Genomic DNA, 17456 nt, shown 5'->3' on the forward strand with positions numbered 1-17456 from the left:
GCTTAAGGGGCAAGGGTAAAAGCAATCAAGAGATTATCATCGCCCGTTGATCCTTATGCAAATGCGAGAGCATTGACTTAAATGGGTGAGGGTTGGACCAGTCAAGTGACTGTCATCGCCCATTAGCCACCATGCAAATGCGATAGCACTCGGCTTAAAGGGGTGAGAGTCAAAATAGTCAAGGGACTATCATCACCTGTTAGCCGTCGTGCGAATGATAGATTGCTCTACTTAATGGGGCAACGGTTGAAGCAGTCAAGAGACTGTCATCACCTATTAGGCGTCATGCGAATTCAAGAGCCCTCTACTTAAGAGGGAGAGGGTCGCAACAATTAAGGGGCTGTGAAAATGGGAGAACACTCGGCTTAGAGGGTGAGGGTCAAAGTAGTCAAGGGACTACCAGCGCTCGTTGATTGCTATCTAAATGCAAGAGCATTCGCCTTACAAGTTGGGAGAGGAACGTCATGAAATAATAGACACGTAATGTGGAAAGGAGATAATCTTATTCATAACATTCGATATACATGGATACAATTAAACAAAATATTTCCTTAAGTGCTCGACATTCCACTAGTGAGGTAGCTCATTTCCTTGCGTGTCTTTAAGGCAGTACGACCTCGGTCGGTTGTTGGTGACTACTACATACAATCCTTACCACTGGGGACCAAGTTTTCTTTCTTTTTGTGTAGTAGTTCTTGTTTCCTTTAAGACTAATTCGTCGACTTTGAAGGAACTGGGCTTCAATCTCCAGTTGAAGTAGTGCTTCGCCTTTCTTTTATTGATCGTCGTTTGGACTTTGACCTCCTCTCTTCTTTCTCCTTATAAGTCTAGATGCTCTTCCAGCTTCTTATCATTGGAGTCCTGGTCAAAGAGTTGAATCCTATAGTTGGGAATCTCGACTCCCACTGGTACAACTACCTCACTCCTATAGGTAAAAGGAAAATGGGTTTTTCTCGTTGCTGTCTTGACGGTGGTTCGATCTGCCCACAAAATCTCTGGACGTTCCTTTGCCTAGTTTCCTTACTTATCAGTTAGCTTCTTCTATAAAATCCTAAACAAAATTTTGTTGGCCCCCTCGACTTGTCCGTTGGCCTGCGGGTGCCCTGTAAATGAATATTTATATTTGATTCCCAACTCTATGCATTAGTTGCGATAGTGGTTAAAGTCGAATTTTATTCCATTGTCTGAGATGATATTTCGATGAATGCCAAATTCCTATAGGAATTTGGAGATGTTGTTCATCGTGATTATAGCCAACGCTTCTGCATTTACCTATTTGGTAAAGTAATCAAGGTGACAACCACAAACCTTATGCCTCATTTGCTCGAGGCTAAGGGGTTGACTATGTCAACTCCCCATTGTGCAAAAAACTAAGGTGATGTAATCTACGTCAATTTTTCTAGCGGACAATGCAATATGGTTGCAAATAACTGACACTTCGTGCACTTTCTGACAAATTCTTCCGCGTCTTTGAAGGCACGGGGCCAATAATAACCCATTCTCATGGCTTTTCCCAATATGGTTCTCTCGCCGAAGTGATTCCCGCACACTCCTTCATGTATATCCGCCAATATGTATAATGCTTCTTCCAACGACACACACCTCAGGAGGGGGTAGAGAAACCTTGAATGTATAACACCCCATATAAGAGTAAAGTATGTCGCTTTGTTCTTAACCTTCCTCACCTCCCATTTTTCATCGGGGAGTTCTCCAGTATCAAGGTACTTAATCACATCTAGTCTCCATTCTGGTGGTCTTGATTTCACTTTTGAAACTTCAATCCCAATGGCGGGGGTTTCCAGCATTCTGTCTGCCATTTCCCATTGGAGTGTGGACTCCTCCATGCCCAAGGCAATTCGTGCTAGTTTGTCTACCTACCAATTTTCTTCTCGTGATATTTGCTTAATGCTGAAATACTGGAAGTAGTCACGCTTCTCTCATACTAGTTGCAGATACTTCTTCAATTTACCGCCCTTCGTCGTATATTCTCCTATGACTTGATTGACGACTACCTGAGAATTGGCCCTTATATCAACTTCCTTTGCTCCTAACGCCTCAGCCACGGTGAGTCTCGCCAGCAATGTTTTGTACTTTGTTTCGTTGTTGGTGGTTTTGAAGGTAAGCTTTATTTCATAATAGTGTTTTTCTCCGAAATCGACTGTGATATGCACCCCTACTTCTTAGCCACGAGGCAGGATGAGCCGTCAACAAAAACCGGCCAGGGCTTTCTAGTCAGTGCAGCCTGGATTTCTTTTGAGAAGTTGGTGAATTTGACTATGAAGTCTGTCAAGATTTGCCCTTTCATGGTGAGAAGGTACTCATTGTGGAATTCACCCAATTCATGAGACGCCTAGAGGAGTCTGGTTTTTGGAGCGATTTCTTCAAATAGGGTCTTTATTAAAACTTTGATCTAGTAAGCTTGGAAATACGGCCTTAGTCGTCAAGCGGTTGTTACCAGCACAAAGGCTAGCATGTCCATTCAGGGATAACGTGCTTAAGGTCTTTTGAAGGCTTGTCTTGTGTAGTAAACCGGTCTTTGGCTACCCTTCTCCTTTCTCACCAAACCCGTCGAGATTGCATCAAGTGAAACTGATTTATACAAATATAAGGTCTCTCATTGTCCCGCATGACTAAGGAGTGACGGGTTGGATAGATACCCTTTTAACTTTTCAAACCCTTGTTTCATTTGCCATTCTATGATTGAGCTTTCTGTAACACCTTGAAGAAAGGCAGTCACTTGTTCGTGGACCTGGAGATGAACCTGTTGAGCACCGCCACTCGTCTAGTTAGCCTTTGCACCTTGTTTATGTTATGATATGGCTTCATATTGATTATCACCTTGATCTTTTCTGGGTTGGCTTCTATCTTCCTTTTTGGGACCATAAAGCCCAAAAACTTGCTTGAATCTGCACCAAAGGCACATTTCACAGGGCTAAGCTTCATCTTGTACTACCAAAGGACGATGAAAGCTTCTCACAGGTTGGCTATATATTGCTCGGGTTCTCTACTCTTTACAAGCAGATAGTCTACATATACCCATATGTTCCAGCCTTTCTACTTCTTGAATGTACGATTCACTAGTCTTTGATAAGTTGCCCTATCATTCTTCAGTCCAAAAGGCATAACTTGATAACAATACAACCCGTGATCCGTTATGAATGGCATATTTTCTTCATAGTCTTGGCTCATCCAGATCTAGTTGTATCTTGAATAGGCGTCCATGAAGCTTAACATGCGATGTCCTGCAGTGGAGTATACTATTAGGTTAATGTGCGGTAAGGGAAACTGTCATCCAGGCATGTTTTATTCAAGTCGGTAAAGTCAACGCACATCCTCTCCATTTGCTATTGACTTCTTTACTAGCACTACATTGAACAACAATTCAGGGTAGCGGGCTTCTTGAATAAATTATGCCGCTAGCATGTAGTCAACTTCTTCGGCTACGGCCATGTACTTTTTTGTGCTGAAGTTTCTTTGTTTTTGTTGAACCTTCTTGGCCTTGGGGCTTACGCAGAGACAATGCTCAATGACTTTGTTGTCTATTTCGAGCATGTCTTCATGATTCTAGGCGAACTTTATGTTCAATCAGGAGATGATTTAGCTACTGGCTTATTTCGGGCCCCATTCTGGTCCCAATCCTTGTGGTAGCTTCAGGATGGATTGGGTCAAGGACCACTAGCTGTAGAGACTCATTCACCTCTGCTTGCTTTAGGTTCTGCTTGTCCCTAGTTTCCACATCGTAATCAATGAGCTCTGATGGCAGTGGTGGCACTTCTCCAAAATTTGAGTTTTCTACCATTTGCATGTCTTTCCCTCCATTCTTGAACTCTTGTATATAGCACTCTCGTGCGAGTACTTGCTCGCCACAGACTTCTCCTACACCTACTTCCTTCAAGAATTTCATCTCCAGGTGATAGGTGGAGGTCATGATTTTCAGGTTATTCAAGTTCGAATGTCCTAGAATAGCACTGTACGAGGAAGGAGATTTAACTACCAGAAAATCGATCATAGTGGTAGTGGTGGAAGGCCCTCTGCCAGCAGAGACAAGCATCGTTATTGTGCCTATGGGCTAGACCATGTCTCGTGTGAATCCTTTCAATGGCATGGGCAAAAGGCGTAATCAGCTTGGGTTGATTCTTGTCTCTATGAAGGCATCCCGGAAGAGGATGTTGGCTGAGCTACCGTTACATATCAAAATCCTCCTATTGGTGTAGTTGGCTACCAATAGCATTACCACTAGTGCTTCATCCTGGGGGTATTGAACCCCTTCACAGTCTTTGTCACCAAAAGATATGGTGATGGCTTTATCGTTCCTTGCTTACTTTGGGGGCCTTTCCATTGAGAAGACTTATCTATATCTGGCCCTTTGAGCGTGCGCTTTTCTTCTGCTATTGTCTGGATTTTTCCAAGCTCGCATTGCTCCTGGCCGGACTTTGATGAGGGGTGTCTTCGAGATTTTCCCGTATTCTCCTTCATCGTTTAGGCCTTTCACTGTGGTGTGGTTGATTATTCGTTCCAATTCTTCGTTCTACCTCACTGTCTCCATCTTCTTCTTCAGAGAGTAACAGACCTCCATATTATGTGTGCAAAATCTGGTGGTAGGTACAAAAGCGGTGATTCTTCTATTGCAGTTGCCATTGCCTCATGATTAGTCATTGCTTTTTGTTTGCACATTTAAGCTCATGTGTGCAAAACTAGAAACTTGGCTTCATGAAGATGTGCCTCCATCCTGCCTCTTATCATAGTGGCCTTTTTTTACATACACCGGTGCTTTCCCGTCGCTTGACTTTTTGGGACTTTGTTATGCCTACTCCAACTCGGAACTTCTCGGGGAGGTTAAAGCCCTGATCGTATCCTTTATGTTAACAAAATTGTCTACTCTATCCATAAACTCCCACAGCGTTGTTGGAGTTCTTCTTGCCAATCTCGCCATAAATGGACTTCTGGGTTATACGCCTCCCAAGCTAGGTAGCCTCTAAGCTCTTGTCCTCCCATTGTTTGACGATTAAGAGGTCAGCAAGCGGTTGCCTTATCCTTCTACTGACCATGAACTGCTTCAAAAACTACCTAGCGAGTTCTTCAAAGCTATCTATGGAGCCCGGCTGTAGGGGTCAAAACCATCCTCTTGTTATCCCCTTCAGATTCAAGGGAAAAGCTCGACAAGTGATCTCTTCGGAGAAATCGTGTGAGCTTTGAAAGTCTCCAGATGTTTGACGGGATCTTTAGACCGTCATACAACTCCATTTGTAGAACTTTGAATTTCAACGGGAGCGGCACTACCATTATCTCTGGTCATGCTTTGTGATTCCGCCTCATTTCTTTCAACGTGGCTCGGTGTAGCATTATTTGCACTTTTTTGTCTAAGAGCCTCGTTTTCTCGCTGGAGATTTTCCAGATCCAGAGTCATCTTCTTCATCCTTTCCTCCATCTCTATGAACCTTATTTCCATCATGTCGTTTGCTCGAGCACTTGTTGTCGCTGTTTCTTGGTCGCAAATTATTTGGGAGCGTGTTGCCCCTCTAGAGGTAATTTTGCCCATTATGACAATTACTAGTGATAGTGGCGTGTGGATTTGAATTCTTTGTTGGCACACGATAGTTATTAAGCTTTGATTTTTGTTTTGTAGGGCTCTGTCTTCTAGAGCCATACACCCCCGGGTTGTGGGCTCGAGCCACTTTCCATGAGGGTCCATTCTGCCTACCACTAACCATTTTAGGCGGAGAGGTGTATGCTTGTTTTGATCATTTTAAGTAGGGGTGTAACCGATCTGGTCCGGTCCGGTCCGGTCTTAGACAAAATTTAAGACTGAACCGGTATATACCGATTTTACATTTTTCAAAACCGATTACGCCCCAGTTACCCTCCTAAATCGGTACCTCCGGTTTTACCTGTTTCTGGTTCGGTCCGGTCCCCTTTTTTGGTTTTTTTTTAAATGTAAAAAATATATAATAAAGTGTTAATTCTTATAATAAAATGTTATTAATAATTTAAAATATATTTTATGTTTAAAGCATATGATCAATTAAATTTTCATCTTTAAGATTAAACTTTTATTTTATAAATTATAATAACATTATCTTATATATAATTATATTAATAACATATAATCAAACAATTACAAATGTTCATATTTAAAATTAACATTTTATGTTATAATTTATAAATTATAATATGAAATTATTTCATATATGATATATAATTATATATATATTATATATAAAATTTATATATAAAAAATATTTTGTATAATATATAAAATTAATTTTTATATATATATTTTTTCTAACCGGTCCGGTTCGGTTTGGTCCGGTCTCGAAAACTACGGAACTAAAACCGGACTGGATCCGGCCAGTTTTCATAATATAGAAACCGATTCCGGACCGGACTAATTCAAAACCGGACCAACCGGTCCGGTTCGGTCCGGTCCAGTTTTTCGATTGAAATTTACACCCCTAATTTTAAGCCACATGAAACTTGCTAAAGGGAGTTCTATATATAACATTAAGATTTGCTTCAGTTTTTGTTGAATTTTAGGATCTAAATAAGAAGGAAAATAGATTCATAAAGTGGATCAAATTATCTATTTTTTTGTGTTAGTTTTTATGAGCAATATTATGGTTTGACTTGTTCTCAACAACTGTGAGATGATTATCTTTGGATAATCCTTGTATTGGTAGATGCTCCTACTACAATTGTAGCCTTTAGAAGATGAGAATCGATTATGTAACATCTACATTAAGAGTTAAAGTATCGTATACGTCATTAGTTCTATGGAAGAACTATTTGTAATTATAAACTTATAAATTGAGTCTATTTATCATAAATAGATTCATTGCTTTATAATATGGGTAAGAAGTGTTAGAATCACAAAAATGTCTCTAAAAGTTCACAAACTAGTATTAATTTTTAGATATGATACATTAAATATATTCTTTGATAAAAAATAACTTTGCAATTCAATATGTTATAACAAACCATGTTAATTTATAAATGCGAAGGGAGTTTACTTCCTTCTCTTTGGGCCGTGTTGGGTTTATTTCCCTCAAGGCCCAAGCCGGTTAGTAGATAGCCCAATGCAGGGTTGAGCCGAGCCTAAGAGAGCCCGTCAAATATAATAACTAGTCACTTCACCTGCCCTTGCTAACAATCCATGCTGCCGAACAATGGGCACGCTGCATTAAATGGCCAGAGGGGCCAGCATGCAAGGTCAAAACCCGAAGTCCACTCACCTTTGCAATTATGACAGTGCACACACCTCCCTCTTACCTACAACAAGAGACCAACTGTAAACTCACTAACAATACGACAAGACAAAGACTGACATGATAGAGGCGCCAGTACAACGCCCAGTACACCTTTGCACGATTTGCTAGTAGAGGGGGGGCCACCATGACTAGGTATATATGCACGTCCCGAGCTCAGATAAAGGGATCAGACCACTTTCTCCTTGCACTCTCCACACAAAAAGATAATCCTAACTTAGGCATCGAATGTGCCCCTCACCACCCTAAGCCCTCATCTCATTGGGTCTTGTAGGTCTTAAAGAGGAATCGCCAAGTTGCCCAGGGCATGAAACATGATATCAACAGTGACACCTTCTATGAGATGTGTAGATTAGTGTGTCATTCGTATGCCGGCAGCAATGCATTCACAAACCACGCATGAACAGGAAGAATCATTGAGAAACATGGAGGCAAGACTAGTTGAAATTGAGGACATGATAAAGAAACTGACCACAGAGGAGCGAAGCCTCTAGCAAGAAAATGAAGTTTTACAAATGGCGAGTTTATGGAAGATGTAGGACCAAGCCAAAACAAACACGCCGAGTCACAAAGCGCAACAGAGGTTGACATTGTTGAAGAGGAAATGAGGCAAATTTACCATGAGTTGCAGAAGCTCATAGACAAGTATGTGGAAATGACCAAGAAGATGGGCGCATCATCCTTTGTGGATCAACTGCTCACTAGCATTGACTTACCATATAGTGCAGAAGTCATGGCAGCAACGCTCCCATCCAAGTTCAAAGTCGCTTAGATGGAGATGTATGACGGGTCTAAGGATCCTCTTGAACATTTGGAGACTTTTAAGGTCCATATGACTCTGCACGGGCATTTCCGTTGACGTTGAAGGGCGTGGCAAGAGGGTGGTTCGGGTCATACCCTAAGGTTTATCGACAGATTCAGAGAGCTGGCCCGCCTATTCCTAACACAGTTTATGGCAAGTAGGAAGAGGAAACGACTGGTAGCTTACCTTCTGACCATCAAGCAACGCAACGACGAGAGTATAAAAGCGTACATGTCTTAGTTCAACAAAGAACGAATGAAAAAGGATGACCAGGATGAGAAAATCACCCTGGCTGCTCTACTAGGAAGTGTCTGGCCAAGAAATTCGTTCATGTAGGAATTTGCGCAAAAGACCCCCGCGATGCTGTGGGAGTTCATGGGACCGCACATACAGCTTCATCAATGTGGAAGACACATTGCGGGCTCTGAGGTCCCCCAGGAAAACCTAGCTGGAGTAGATCGGAAAGAAGGCTAGTGGGTCGGCAAGGGGGAAGGCCCGTGAAAGACTAGGAAAAGACTCATAGGATGCTAGTCGAGAAGGCAATAGGTTGGCCCGGCGCATGGCGAGAAATACGTGCACACCAGCCTCGCCATGCAGGAGGAACATGCGCTTGCCCCGTAGGGCCAAAAGGACCAACGATACTACTCATACCACAAGACTGATAGGCACAGGACCGAAAACTACTACACCTTGAAACAGATGGTGGAGGAACTAGAACATTTGTTGACCCAGCACCCCACAGGGGACCGATGTCCCATGTACCAGGAAAATGGACGTGTAGGGCAGCGACGAAGTGAGAGTCCTAAAAGGCACCTGACCGAGAGAGAAGCACCACAAAACCCCCCGCGTTGGGCCCGTCCTGAACACGAAGCCCTTTGGGTAAAATTTGCACCATAATAAGGATATGCGGGTGGTGGCCCCACCTTGTCAAGACGAAAAGCCCACGCTCAGAGGGCACGGTATAAGGAAGTATTAACGACAGGAAGAGCCCCAATCGGACAAAAGCGGCACACATAGGGTACTGTTATAACATTCATCGAAAAGGACGGTGGAAGGGGTCATCCATCCCTGTGATGACATGCTAGTCGTGACCATGCATATCGCAAACTTTGTGACATGGAGGATCCTGATTGATAACGGCAGTTTCGCCGATATCCTGTTCAAGGATGCGTTCACCGAAATGGAAATCAACCCTAACCGTTTACGCCCCTCCCCAATGGCAATCAAAGGATTCTCTAGGGATATAATCCAGCCGGTGGGCACGATCACCCTATCAGTGTTGGCAGGGAAGGCGTCTAGAACCTCCGCGACCATGACAGACTTCTTGGTGGTGGAGGACCCATCATCGTACATTGCGATATTGGGTCAGCCTACGTTGAACAGCCTAAAGGCAATCACATAAGCTTATCATCTGAAGATTGATTGAGCTAAATTAGTTTTTTTCTGGTTTCTATTTTTTTCATATGAACCAAAAAGACTCACACAAGCTATTGGGAGAAACTCACATGGAAAGGGAAAAAGAAACTCACTCTGGGCAAAACATAAGGAGACCAAACTCACGCACATGAAAATGAAAAGGAAAACTCGCACACTGGGAGGCCAAAAGATGAACACAACACGGAAAAAGGAGTTTTTTTGGGTTTTAAGGCCATGTGAAGACAAAAGAAATAAGTTGGGCTAAATAGCTACATGACGGAAAAAAAGAAAAAAGAAAAAAGCACATGAAGACTTGAGGCCGCTAGGGAATGAAAAAAAATACGCCAGACGAAAAGAATATAAAAGGGACACTATGCAAAAACGATGGGGACGCTAGGCGAGAGAAGTCAGGAGCGCTCAGAAGAAAAGAAAAAAGAGTTCCAGCCCTGCAGCTTGAAGAGCTCCTCAAGGGGTCCAATTGCCGCTGCCTAGCCTTCCGCCACTGCCTGCCACCTCCATCTCCAGCCATCTAGCTTGCTCTCTCCTTTCCCTAACTTTTTATTTAAATTTTAGTTTGAAATTTATGGTGTATTTTTGAGATCTTTAGCTTAGAACCATTCAGTTTGGGCATTTTATTTCCTGCTTATTTGACTTGATATTAGTTGTTTTTCTTGCTCATTTAAACTTCCATTATATATGTATTACAATGGTTATATATTGATTTTGAGAATTTTGTGATTTGAATACAAGGATGAATCCCAAAATCTTAATTTTGGGACTTTGCAATTCCCAGCTTGTATTGCATCAATTATTTTCTAATCTAGCTTATTCATTAGCTTAATTTTGTTAATCTCTTAGTTTCATTAGACATTAGATTGATTAACTAAAAGGTGAGGATAGCACAAAATTTATTATGCATACACAAGACATGCACCCATAAATATCTTCATAATGAAAATATAATTTTCATTTCAAACATATGCTAGAATTCGAAACACAAAATGGATTCTTACACATAATCATGTCTCAGGTTATTTTATCAAATTCGGGTAAGAATCTAGATCCGATTCAGCTGGACAACCCAATCAACTGTGTCGGTCAAACTAGTCAGGTCAACGGTCAAAGTTAGTAGTCAAATAGGTCAAGGTCAAACCATGGGTAGTGGGTATGGGTATAAGATCTAATTCGACCCAATGAACTTAAACCCAAAAAAGTTGTACTAACCCAACAATGGACGAGATCATATCTAAAAGCTTGAAGCCCAAAAACAAATAACCCAAGCCTCAAGCTCAACTTAATACCTTATTGAAAGGCTAGATTTAAAATTGGGCCAACTACAAGCAACAAGTCTATGCCTTCCAGGAAGGCTTAAGTCCAATTTCCGTCAAGGAAGAAACCTACCTGAATTAAAAGGAGCCATGACTCAGTTTCTATAATGTTGTAATCCGATTTCCAATAGCATAAGCAGCAGCCTCCACCATTATTATTCCTGTAAATGCCAGCCAAATGCCATTTTTTGGGAGATCTGGATGAAGGGACACTGATGAAGACATTTCAACGTCCTCACGTGCCTCTGATAGCCATATATATTTAATATAAAATTAAAAAACCTAAAAAAAAAATATTTTGGCCACCTTAAGTGCTGGTTTTGGAGAGACCCGGTGAACCACACATTGGTGACCACCACAGCAGACCGACAGGAAGTTTCTGGTCACCCCATAACACTCAAAAATGAAAAAAAAAAAAGTTTTGAATGGTGAAAATAGAACAAATCCGAAATGGTATTTTATAAACACAAAAGTCCATTTAAACAGTGATCTAAAACTGAGACTCTAATACCAATTGTGGGAAAATGGTGTAAAGGATTGAGTGATTACCTCCATAGTTGAAGAACCACACATCTGTTTTTTCATTCTAGTGGCGGCACTGTAGCGACGACTGAAACTTTAGAGAGAGGAAGAACTTCCCTTTAGCCCTAACCACACACCATAATAGAATCCAATGGGCTAACTCTATTATACATAGGATGAGAGAAATGGCTTCCTCATATATTTTTGGCCCATCCTATTATGAGTCTAAGACCAATATAAGATCTATGCTAGTCCATAAAAAATAACACATTATGCCTAGCCACTTCTATTAAACACACAATTTTAACATGTTCTAATTGTCCTTCGAATCAATGGTTCATAATTGTCCTATCCGGACCTAATGGTCTACTTTGTGCCGTTTTAACAATCATGTGTATTCGGACAACAAATCTCATCCTGTATCTTCATGCCATCTCGATCAAGTTTTCCAACCTCGATCACATCCATTAGGCTGTATAAAAATATGTTTCTTGATCTCTTCGGACCAAGCAGTACCACAGGTCTTTGATGCTATGGGCTTCATTACCCTTCACAATGCTTGCCACCCAGTCAAGCAACACAAGGAGCAAACATGCTTGCCACCTTGGCAAGCAACGTAAAGGAGCATGAAGCTCACCATCTTTGAATTTCATGAGAGAACAATAAACGAAAGATTGTCACAAGTGGTTGCGCTAAAAGTCGATGTAAGTAGGAATCAGATACCTTTAATCAAGGAATTCATGTTGTTTGGTAGTTGTCTCAATGTCTCAAATACGCCTGCGGTGCTCTCTTGGGGGGTGAACGCACATCTTGTTCTTCAAATTTATTGGTTCCTGATTTTTAATTCTCTAACATGCAATGCTCATCCATAAAACAAAAAGCGGGGGCTGATTTTTGTTTGCAAGTAACCTCATTTTTTTTTTTAACAAGAAGTTTGGCCACATGTCTTTTATTCTTGGACAAACCCTGCATGTTGGAGAATAAAATAGTGGATACTGATAAATCTGAATAATAGGTCATGCCTTTGCCTCCCTAGAGAGTAGCACAAGCTTATTTGTCGGGGCCGGATAACCACCAAACTACATGAATTCCTTGATTGAGGGTTTTTCAATTCCTGTCTATGCTGACTTCCAACACAGCTACCTATGACAATCGTCCATTTATTGATCCTTCCTATGATTTGAAGATGAAGAGTTTCATGCTCCTTCATGTTGCTTGTCGAGATGGTGAGCACCCTTGTTCCCCGCGATGCTTGCCTAGGTGGAAAGCTCCATGAAGGATGATAAAGCTCATAGCATCAAAAAATCACAAATCCTTCTCAGTTCAAGGAGAGAACCAAGGAGAGAAAAAGTACTCACCCTCAGGCAAGTGTTGTGCAAGATGACGGAGCTCATAGCGTTGGGGAAGCGTTGATACTACTCGATACAAGGAGAGAACCAAGGAAAGCAAAGTACTCGCCCCCAGGTGAGCACCATGAAGGATGATACAACTCATAGTATCAGCAAACATTGTGTTCTATTTTATAGTTTAATATGTATGAAGGAATAAAAGTTAAATGTATGAACTATCCCACGTAGGGTAAAGGTGCTATCCCTGAGGCGAGGACCATGAAGAGTAAAATATATTATATGACTTTTTGTTTGGGCTATCAAAATCGATGAGATTTTCAAAATATGTAAACATTTCGGTTAACTTCCTACGTTCAATATTAAATATGAGGTCACATTTTTTGCAAGTTTGAATTTAACCTTCTTGGCAACAAAAAGAATGCTGACCTTACTGGAGATGCATATGTTCATCTACCATTATTTACCCCATGTGAGTTTGTGATGAGCCTCGCATAAAAATTGTTTTATGGTCCTTTAAAAAAATCTTGATCCCTCTCTTGATTCATCTCTGATTGGTGCTAAAATGATACAGTCACCTCACTCAAATAGAGTAGTGAATGTAACAGCCCGTTAGAAACAGCTACAAATTCACTGGTGGAATTTCTATTGACTTTAGGAATCTCGTGAAAAGCCCATAAGTTTTAATGAATCGACCAATCGCACAGGTTTTAGTCTGTCAATATAGTCAGTGTTATCACTCACTATGGTGCTAGAAATATGAGTTTTAATTATTTGAGGTAGTTAGAAGTGTATTTTGGTCTACGCTATTAGATTCAGTTGATTATTTAGGATTTTATGGCACAATAGCCTATTTTCATAATTTCAGACAAAACACCTGTTCGAAATTATGAAATTATTTTTAGGGGCACTTCGGGGTTGAATCTCGGTAAACGATTTTCACTATAGGTTAATATGAATATTTAGGATTTTTCAGTACTAAGTTTATTATGCATTTATTCAGAGTGAATAATAACCTCGATAAGCACACCCAGTGCAGTGTTTTGAAAATCACAGTGTGGAATGGCTAAATTAGGTTAGAGAAGTTTTATTTGGACACTTGATAAAATCTTAGCCACACATAGTGAATAGTATTATACACTGGGCACTATGAGGAATCATTAGATAGATTTGTGAAGGAAATCAAGGTGTGAGATCATGCCTCCTAAGTAAAGTTTTGTTTCATCTGATCCATCGATTTGAGTAAGATAAAAAAGGGTTTCAATTCTAGCGAAATCCTAAATGATTGGAATCCAATTGAAACCCCAAAAACTTGGTTAAAATCGAAACCCGAAACAGTTTCCCAAACCCTAAAGTTGGCCTCCAAATCTTTTTTAATCTGATTTCTAGCATTGTGTTTAATCACTTGATTAAATCACTTTCATATGCTATTAATTTCTCAAATTCTTGTTATGGCATCATTATCCAACCTTTTAAACCTTGGAAATGTGATTGGGCCATAGTAAGACAAAATTTTTCTCTCATTTATCAAAACTCCATAAAATATATTAACTCAAACCATTTTATTATTATTCACAAACTATTTCATTACTACTCATAGATTATCTCATCTTTACTCATTATCCAACCTAAGCCTAGGCTCTTGAGCATGAGTGGGAGGCTGGCTAGGTCGTGATTTCTTGAGGACAAGCTAGCTGCTTAACGCGAGCTTAACTGAGAATTGTGATCTCAACTGGAAGAGATTGTGCAGCCCACTCAGTCTGAGAAGGATCGGTCTTTGCTTACGCGCATAGGATCATTGTGGCTGAGGAGTCAAATTACAAGCTCTCCATAGAGCTTGACACTGCGCAGAGTGAGTTGAAGGATCTCAAGGCTAACAACGTTTATCTAAAGCTTGTGGATTCCACCAAGGTGTTATGGGGAAAGCAAAGCTCAAAAGGCTACTCAACGGGTTAACAACCTTGCAACTCAACTGCAAGAGGTGAGGGGCGAGATAACCCGTCTTTCTCCCTAGTTTTCTTTGGCTCTTTAGAGCACTAGTAGTAGGCTCAATAAAATTAAATTTTAACCAAGAAATAGTTAAGGTGCAAAATAAAGTATAACAATGGACTCAATAAATGAATAGTGATTTTAGCTACACATTATATTACTGGCCAAATTTATTGAGAGCAAGGGACTGGCCAAATATTATTTTTGGAAAAAATTATCTTCCCGCTGCTTCTCGCCTCGCTTCTCTCCCGTGCATGTTTAGTCGCTTAAAATTCTTTTACATAAGTGAGGAGATTAATCTACAATTTGTCATTAATGTTGAAAAGTCATGTCTGCCGAATGAAGCATTTTTCTCTTTTTTTAATCTTTTTAAAACTTATCAAAAGAAACAAATGAAAAAAAAAAACAAAAATGCTAAATGTCCCAAGGATGTGTTCTGAAGATGTGTCCTGAAACTTTTTTTTTTTTAACTTAGTAATTAAATAAGTATTTTTTAATGATGTGATAAATTTTTTATTTTTTTATAAATATTTATGATGATTAAAAAAATATCAAATAAAAAAAATATTTTTTACCTGTTCGGTAGACTCTCCCTCCAAAAAAAAAATATATGATCAAAAACAATTTGTACTGCTTTGAGCTTTTTTTTTTTTTAATTTAATTTTATTTAATTTTATTTTTTTGTTCAGTCGCGCCTTGTTTTGAGCCTTACTTTTAATTTGTACAATAATTTTTTAATAGTTTTTGACCGAGAGGACAGAAACTATTTTATGACAAAAATATCTTCTAGCCAAAGGCTACACTAATAAGCTTCACATGGTAGTTATTTGCAGTAACTGTCGGGTATAGCCTCTGTCTTGTCATCCACAGTAAATAATTGTCGTCTTGTCGTTACAATAACTCTCATTTAGAAATTAATTGAAATATTTTTAAATAATTTAAATAAAATATTATTTTTAATATTATTATTATTTAAAAATTTAAAAAAATTAAATTATTTATTATATTTTATGTAAAAATTTAAAAAAATTATAATAATGAGATAAGATGAATTAAAATAAATTTCAAATATAAACCAGATCTAAAGGTAATGGCCTCTGCTATTTTTATTTTTTTAAGGCATTAGTATTGGTCTATACATATTTATATACAAAATCATCTCTTTTATATATCCAATTTGTCATTCAAACAAAATTTTCACATTGATTTATACATATTTGAGATAAAATAATAATAAATTATTATTTTATTATTATTAATTTTTTGCTAAAATCAATTTTTTATATATATATTTTGTAATTAACATCTACTACATACATTTGACATTAATAATACAAATACAATAATAAAAAATATAATTTTTTATATATTATATTAAAAATATAATAAAATGAAAAATATATATATAATATATTATAATAATAAAATAAATGTGCAAGTGAAAATTTGTTGTGTTGTTAAAAAAGCGAGAAAAGGAAATGATTGTGAGAGAGTGGGAGGGGAGAGAAATAATGATTAAAATATGATTTATAGGGTAAATTGTGGTTATTTAAATTTAGATAAATATTATTTATATGTAACTAAATATTTAGATATGTATAAGTTAATACGAAAAATTTTAAGATCATATTATATAAATATGATTTTATATATATATATATATGTATAGACCAATCATATCAACGTTGACAATATGATTTGAAGTTATGGGTCTTGAAGACAAGAGCCAATTACTTTAGCTTTCTTATGACGGATACTGATCAGATGACTATCAACCTCGAAGTTGCATTTAAAATACATATGGTAGAAATTCCTATGCACTGTACAAAAATTCGTGTGGATTTATTGTTAAGCCCCAAATTTAATGGCAAAGAACAAGGAAGAGATTGCATGTATTTTTCAGTCAATTATAGTGACTTGACCCATGCTAGCTGTTTGATCATTGATTCAGTAGTAGTTGTGTCACATTGATTCAACATTCTACCACTTTGCCTTATCAAGTGTACTCTTTGTTTAGCAGTGTTTTCTAATCTTAAAATAATTGTTGTCTTCTCTGCTGCAGTGGATTCATGCAGGGTCCTTTTCTCTCTGTACTCGCATCGGTGTTAACAACATGGTTTGAACTTGCGACTGTTATAGATTAAGGACGTTGCTACGTCCACATAGGAAATCCTCTACCGAACACACAAAATCTTTTTTTTTTTTTTTTTTATCTTTTCTTTTACTATTTTTTTTAACTATTTAAATATTTTTTAAAAATTAAAAAAATCACATATTCTTTTAAAAATACTTACTTAACCATTAAGTAAAATAAAAAATTAAAAAAACTTCGGTAGATTTTTTCTGTAGACATAGTGTTTTCCATAGATTAAACACAACAACTCCAGATTTCATACGTTACCTGGCTTCTTGAACATTTTGAACTTCCCTCTTTTCGTATTGCCTCTTATCAACTCTCTCTCTCTCTAATCTAGGGATCGCAATCTCCTTGTCTTGTCCCTGTCACTGTCACGCCTTTTGCTCTGTCTTTTTTAATGGGCTCCCGCGTGATCGTCCCATTCCTAGGGATGACCATTCTTGTGCTTGATGTGTTGGGTTTGCGAGTTGGGCCAAAGGCTGTGTTGGGTAGGTTGAGGCTTCGTTTGGAACCAAAAATCCTCTCAACTCATCTCAACTCATTATTACAACTTTTTCAAATCCCAATACAAAATATAATAAACAATTCAACTTTTTCAAATCCTAAAATAATAATAATAATAATAAATAATATTCTAACAATATTTTATTATCT

General features: G+C 38.7%; 1 protein-coding gene across 1 annotated transcript; it reads right to left on the reverse strand.

Moving 5' to 3' along the window:
• Positions 1-1385: 1385 nt before the first annotated feature.
• On the reverse strand, positions 1386-1817 carry LOC108982588. Its single transcript, XM_018954005.2, has one exon. The coding sequence runs from the start codon at positions 1815-1817 to the stop codon at positions 1386-1388; it is 432 nt and encodes a 143-aa protein (XP_018809550.2).
• Between the last annotated feature and the right edge of the window lie 15639 nt (positions 1818-17456).

This window comes from Juglans regia, chromosome 2, assembly GCF_001411555.2.
Source record: "Juglans regia cultivar Chandler chromosome 2, Walnut 2.0, whole genome shotgun sequence".
In the NCBI taxonomy this organism is placed as follows: Eukaryota; Viridiplantae; Streptophyta; class Magnoliopsida; order Fagales; family Juglandaceae; genus Juglans; species Juglans regia.

What these genes read in the sequence shown, in the direction of transcription:
- LOC108982588 (XM_018954005.2), bottom strand. Translation starts at nt 1,817, where the DNA reads ATGGCAGACAGAATGCTGGAAACCCCCGCCATTGGGATTGAAGTTTCA.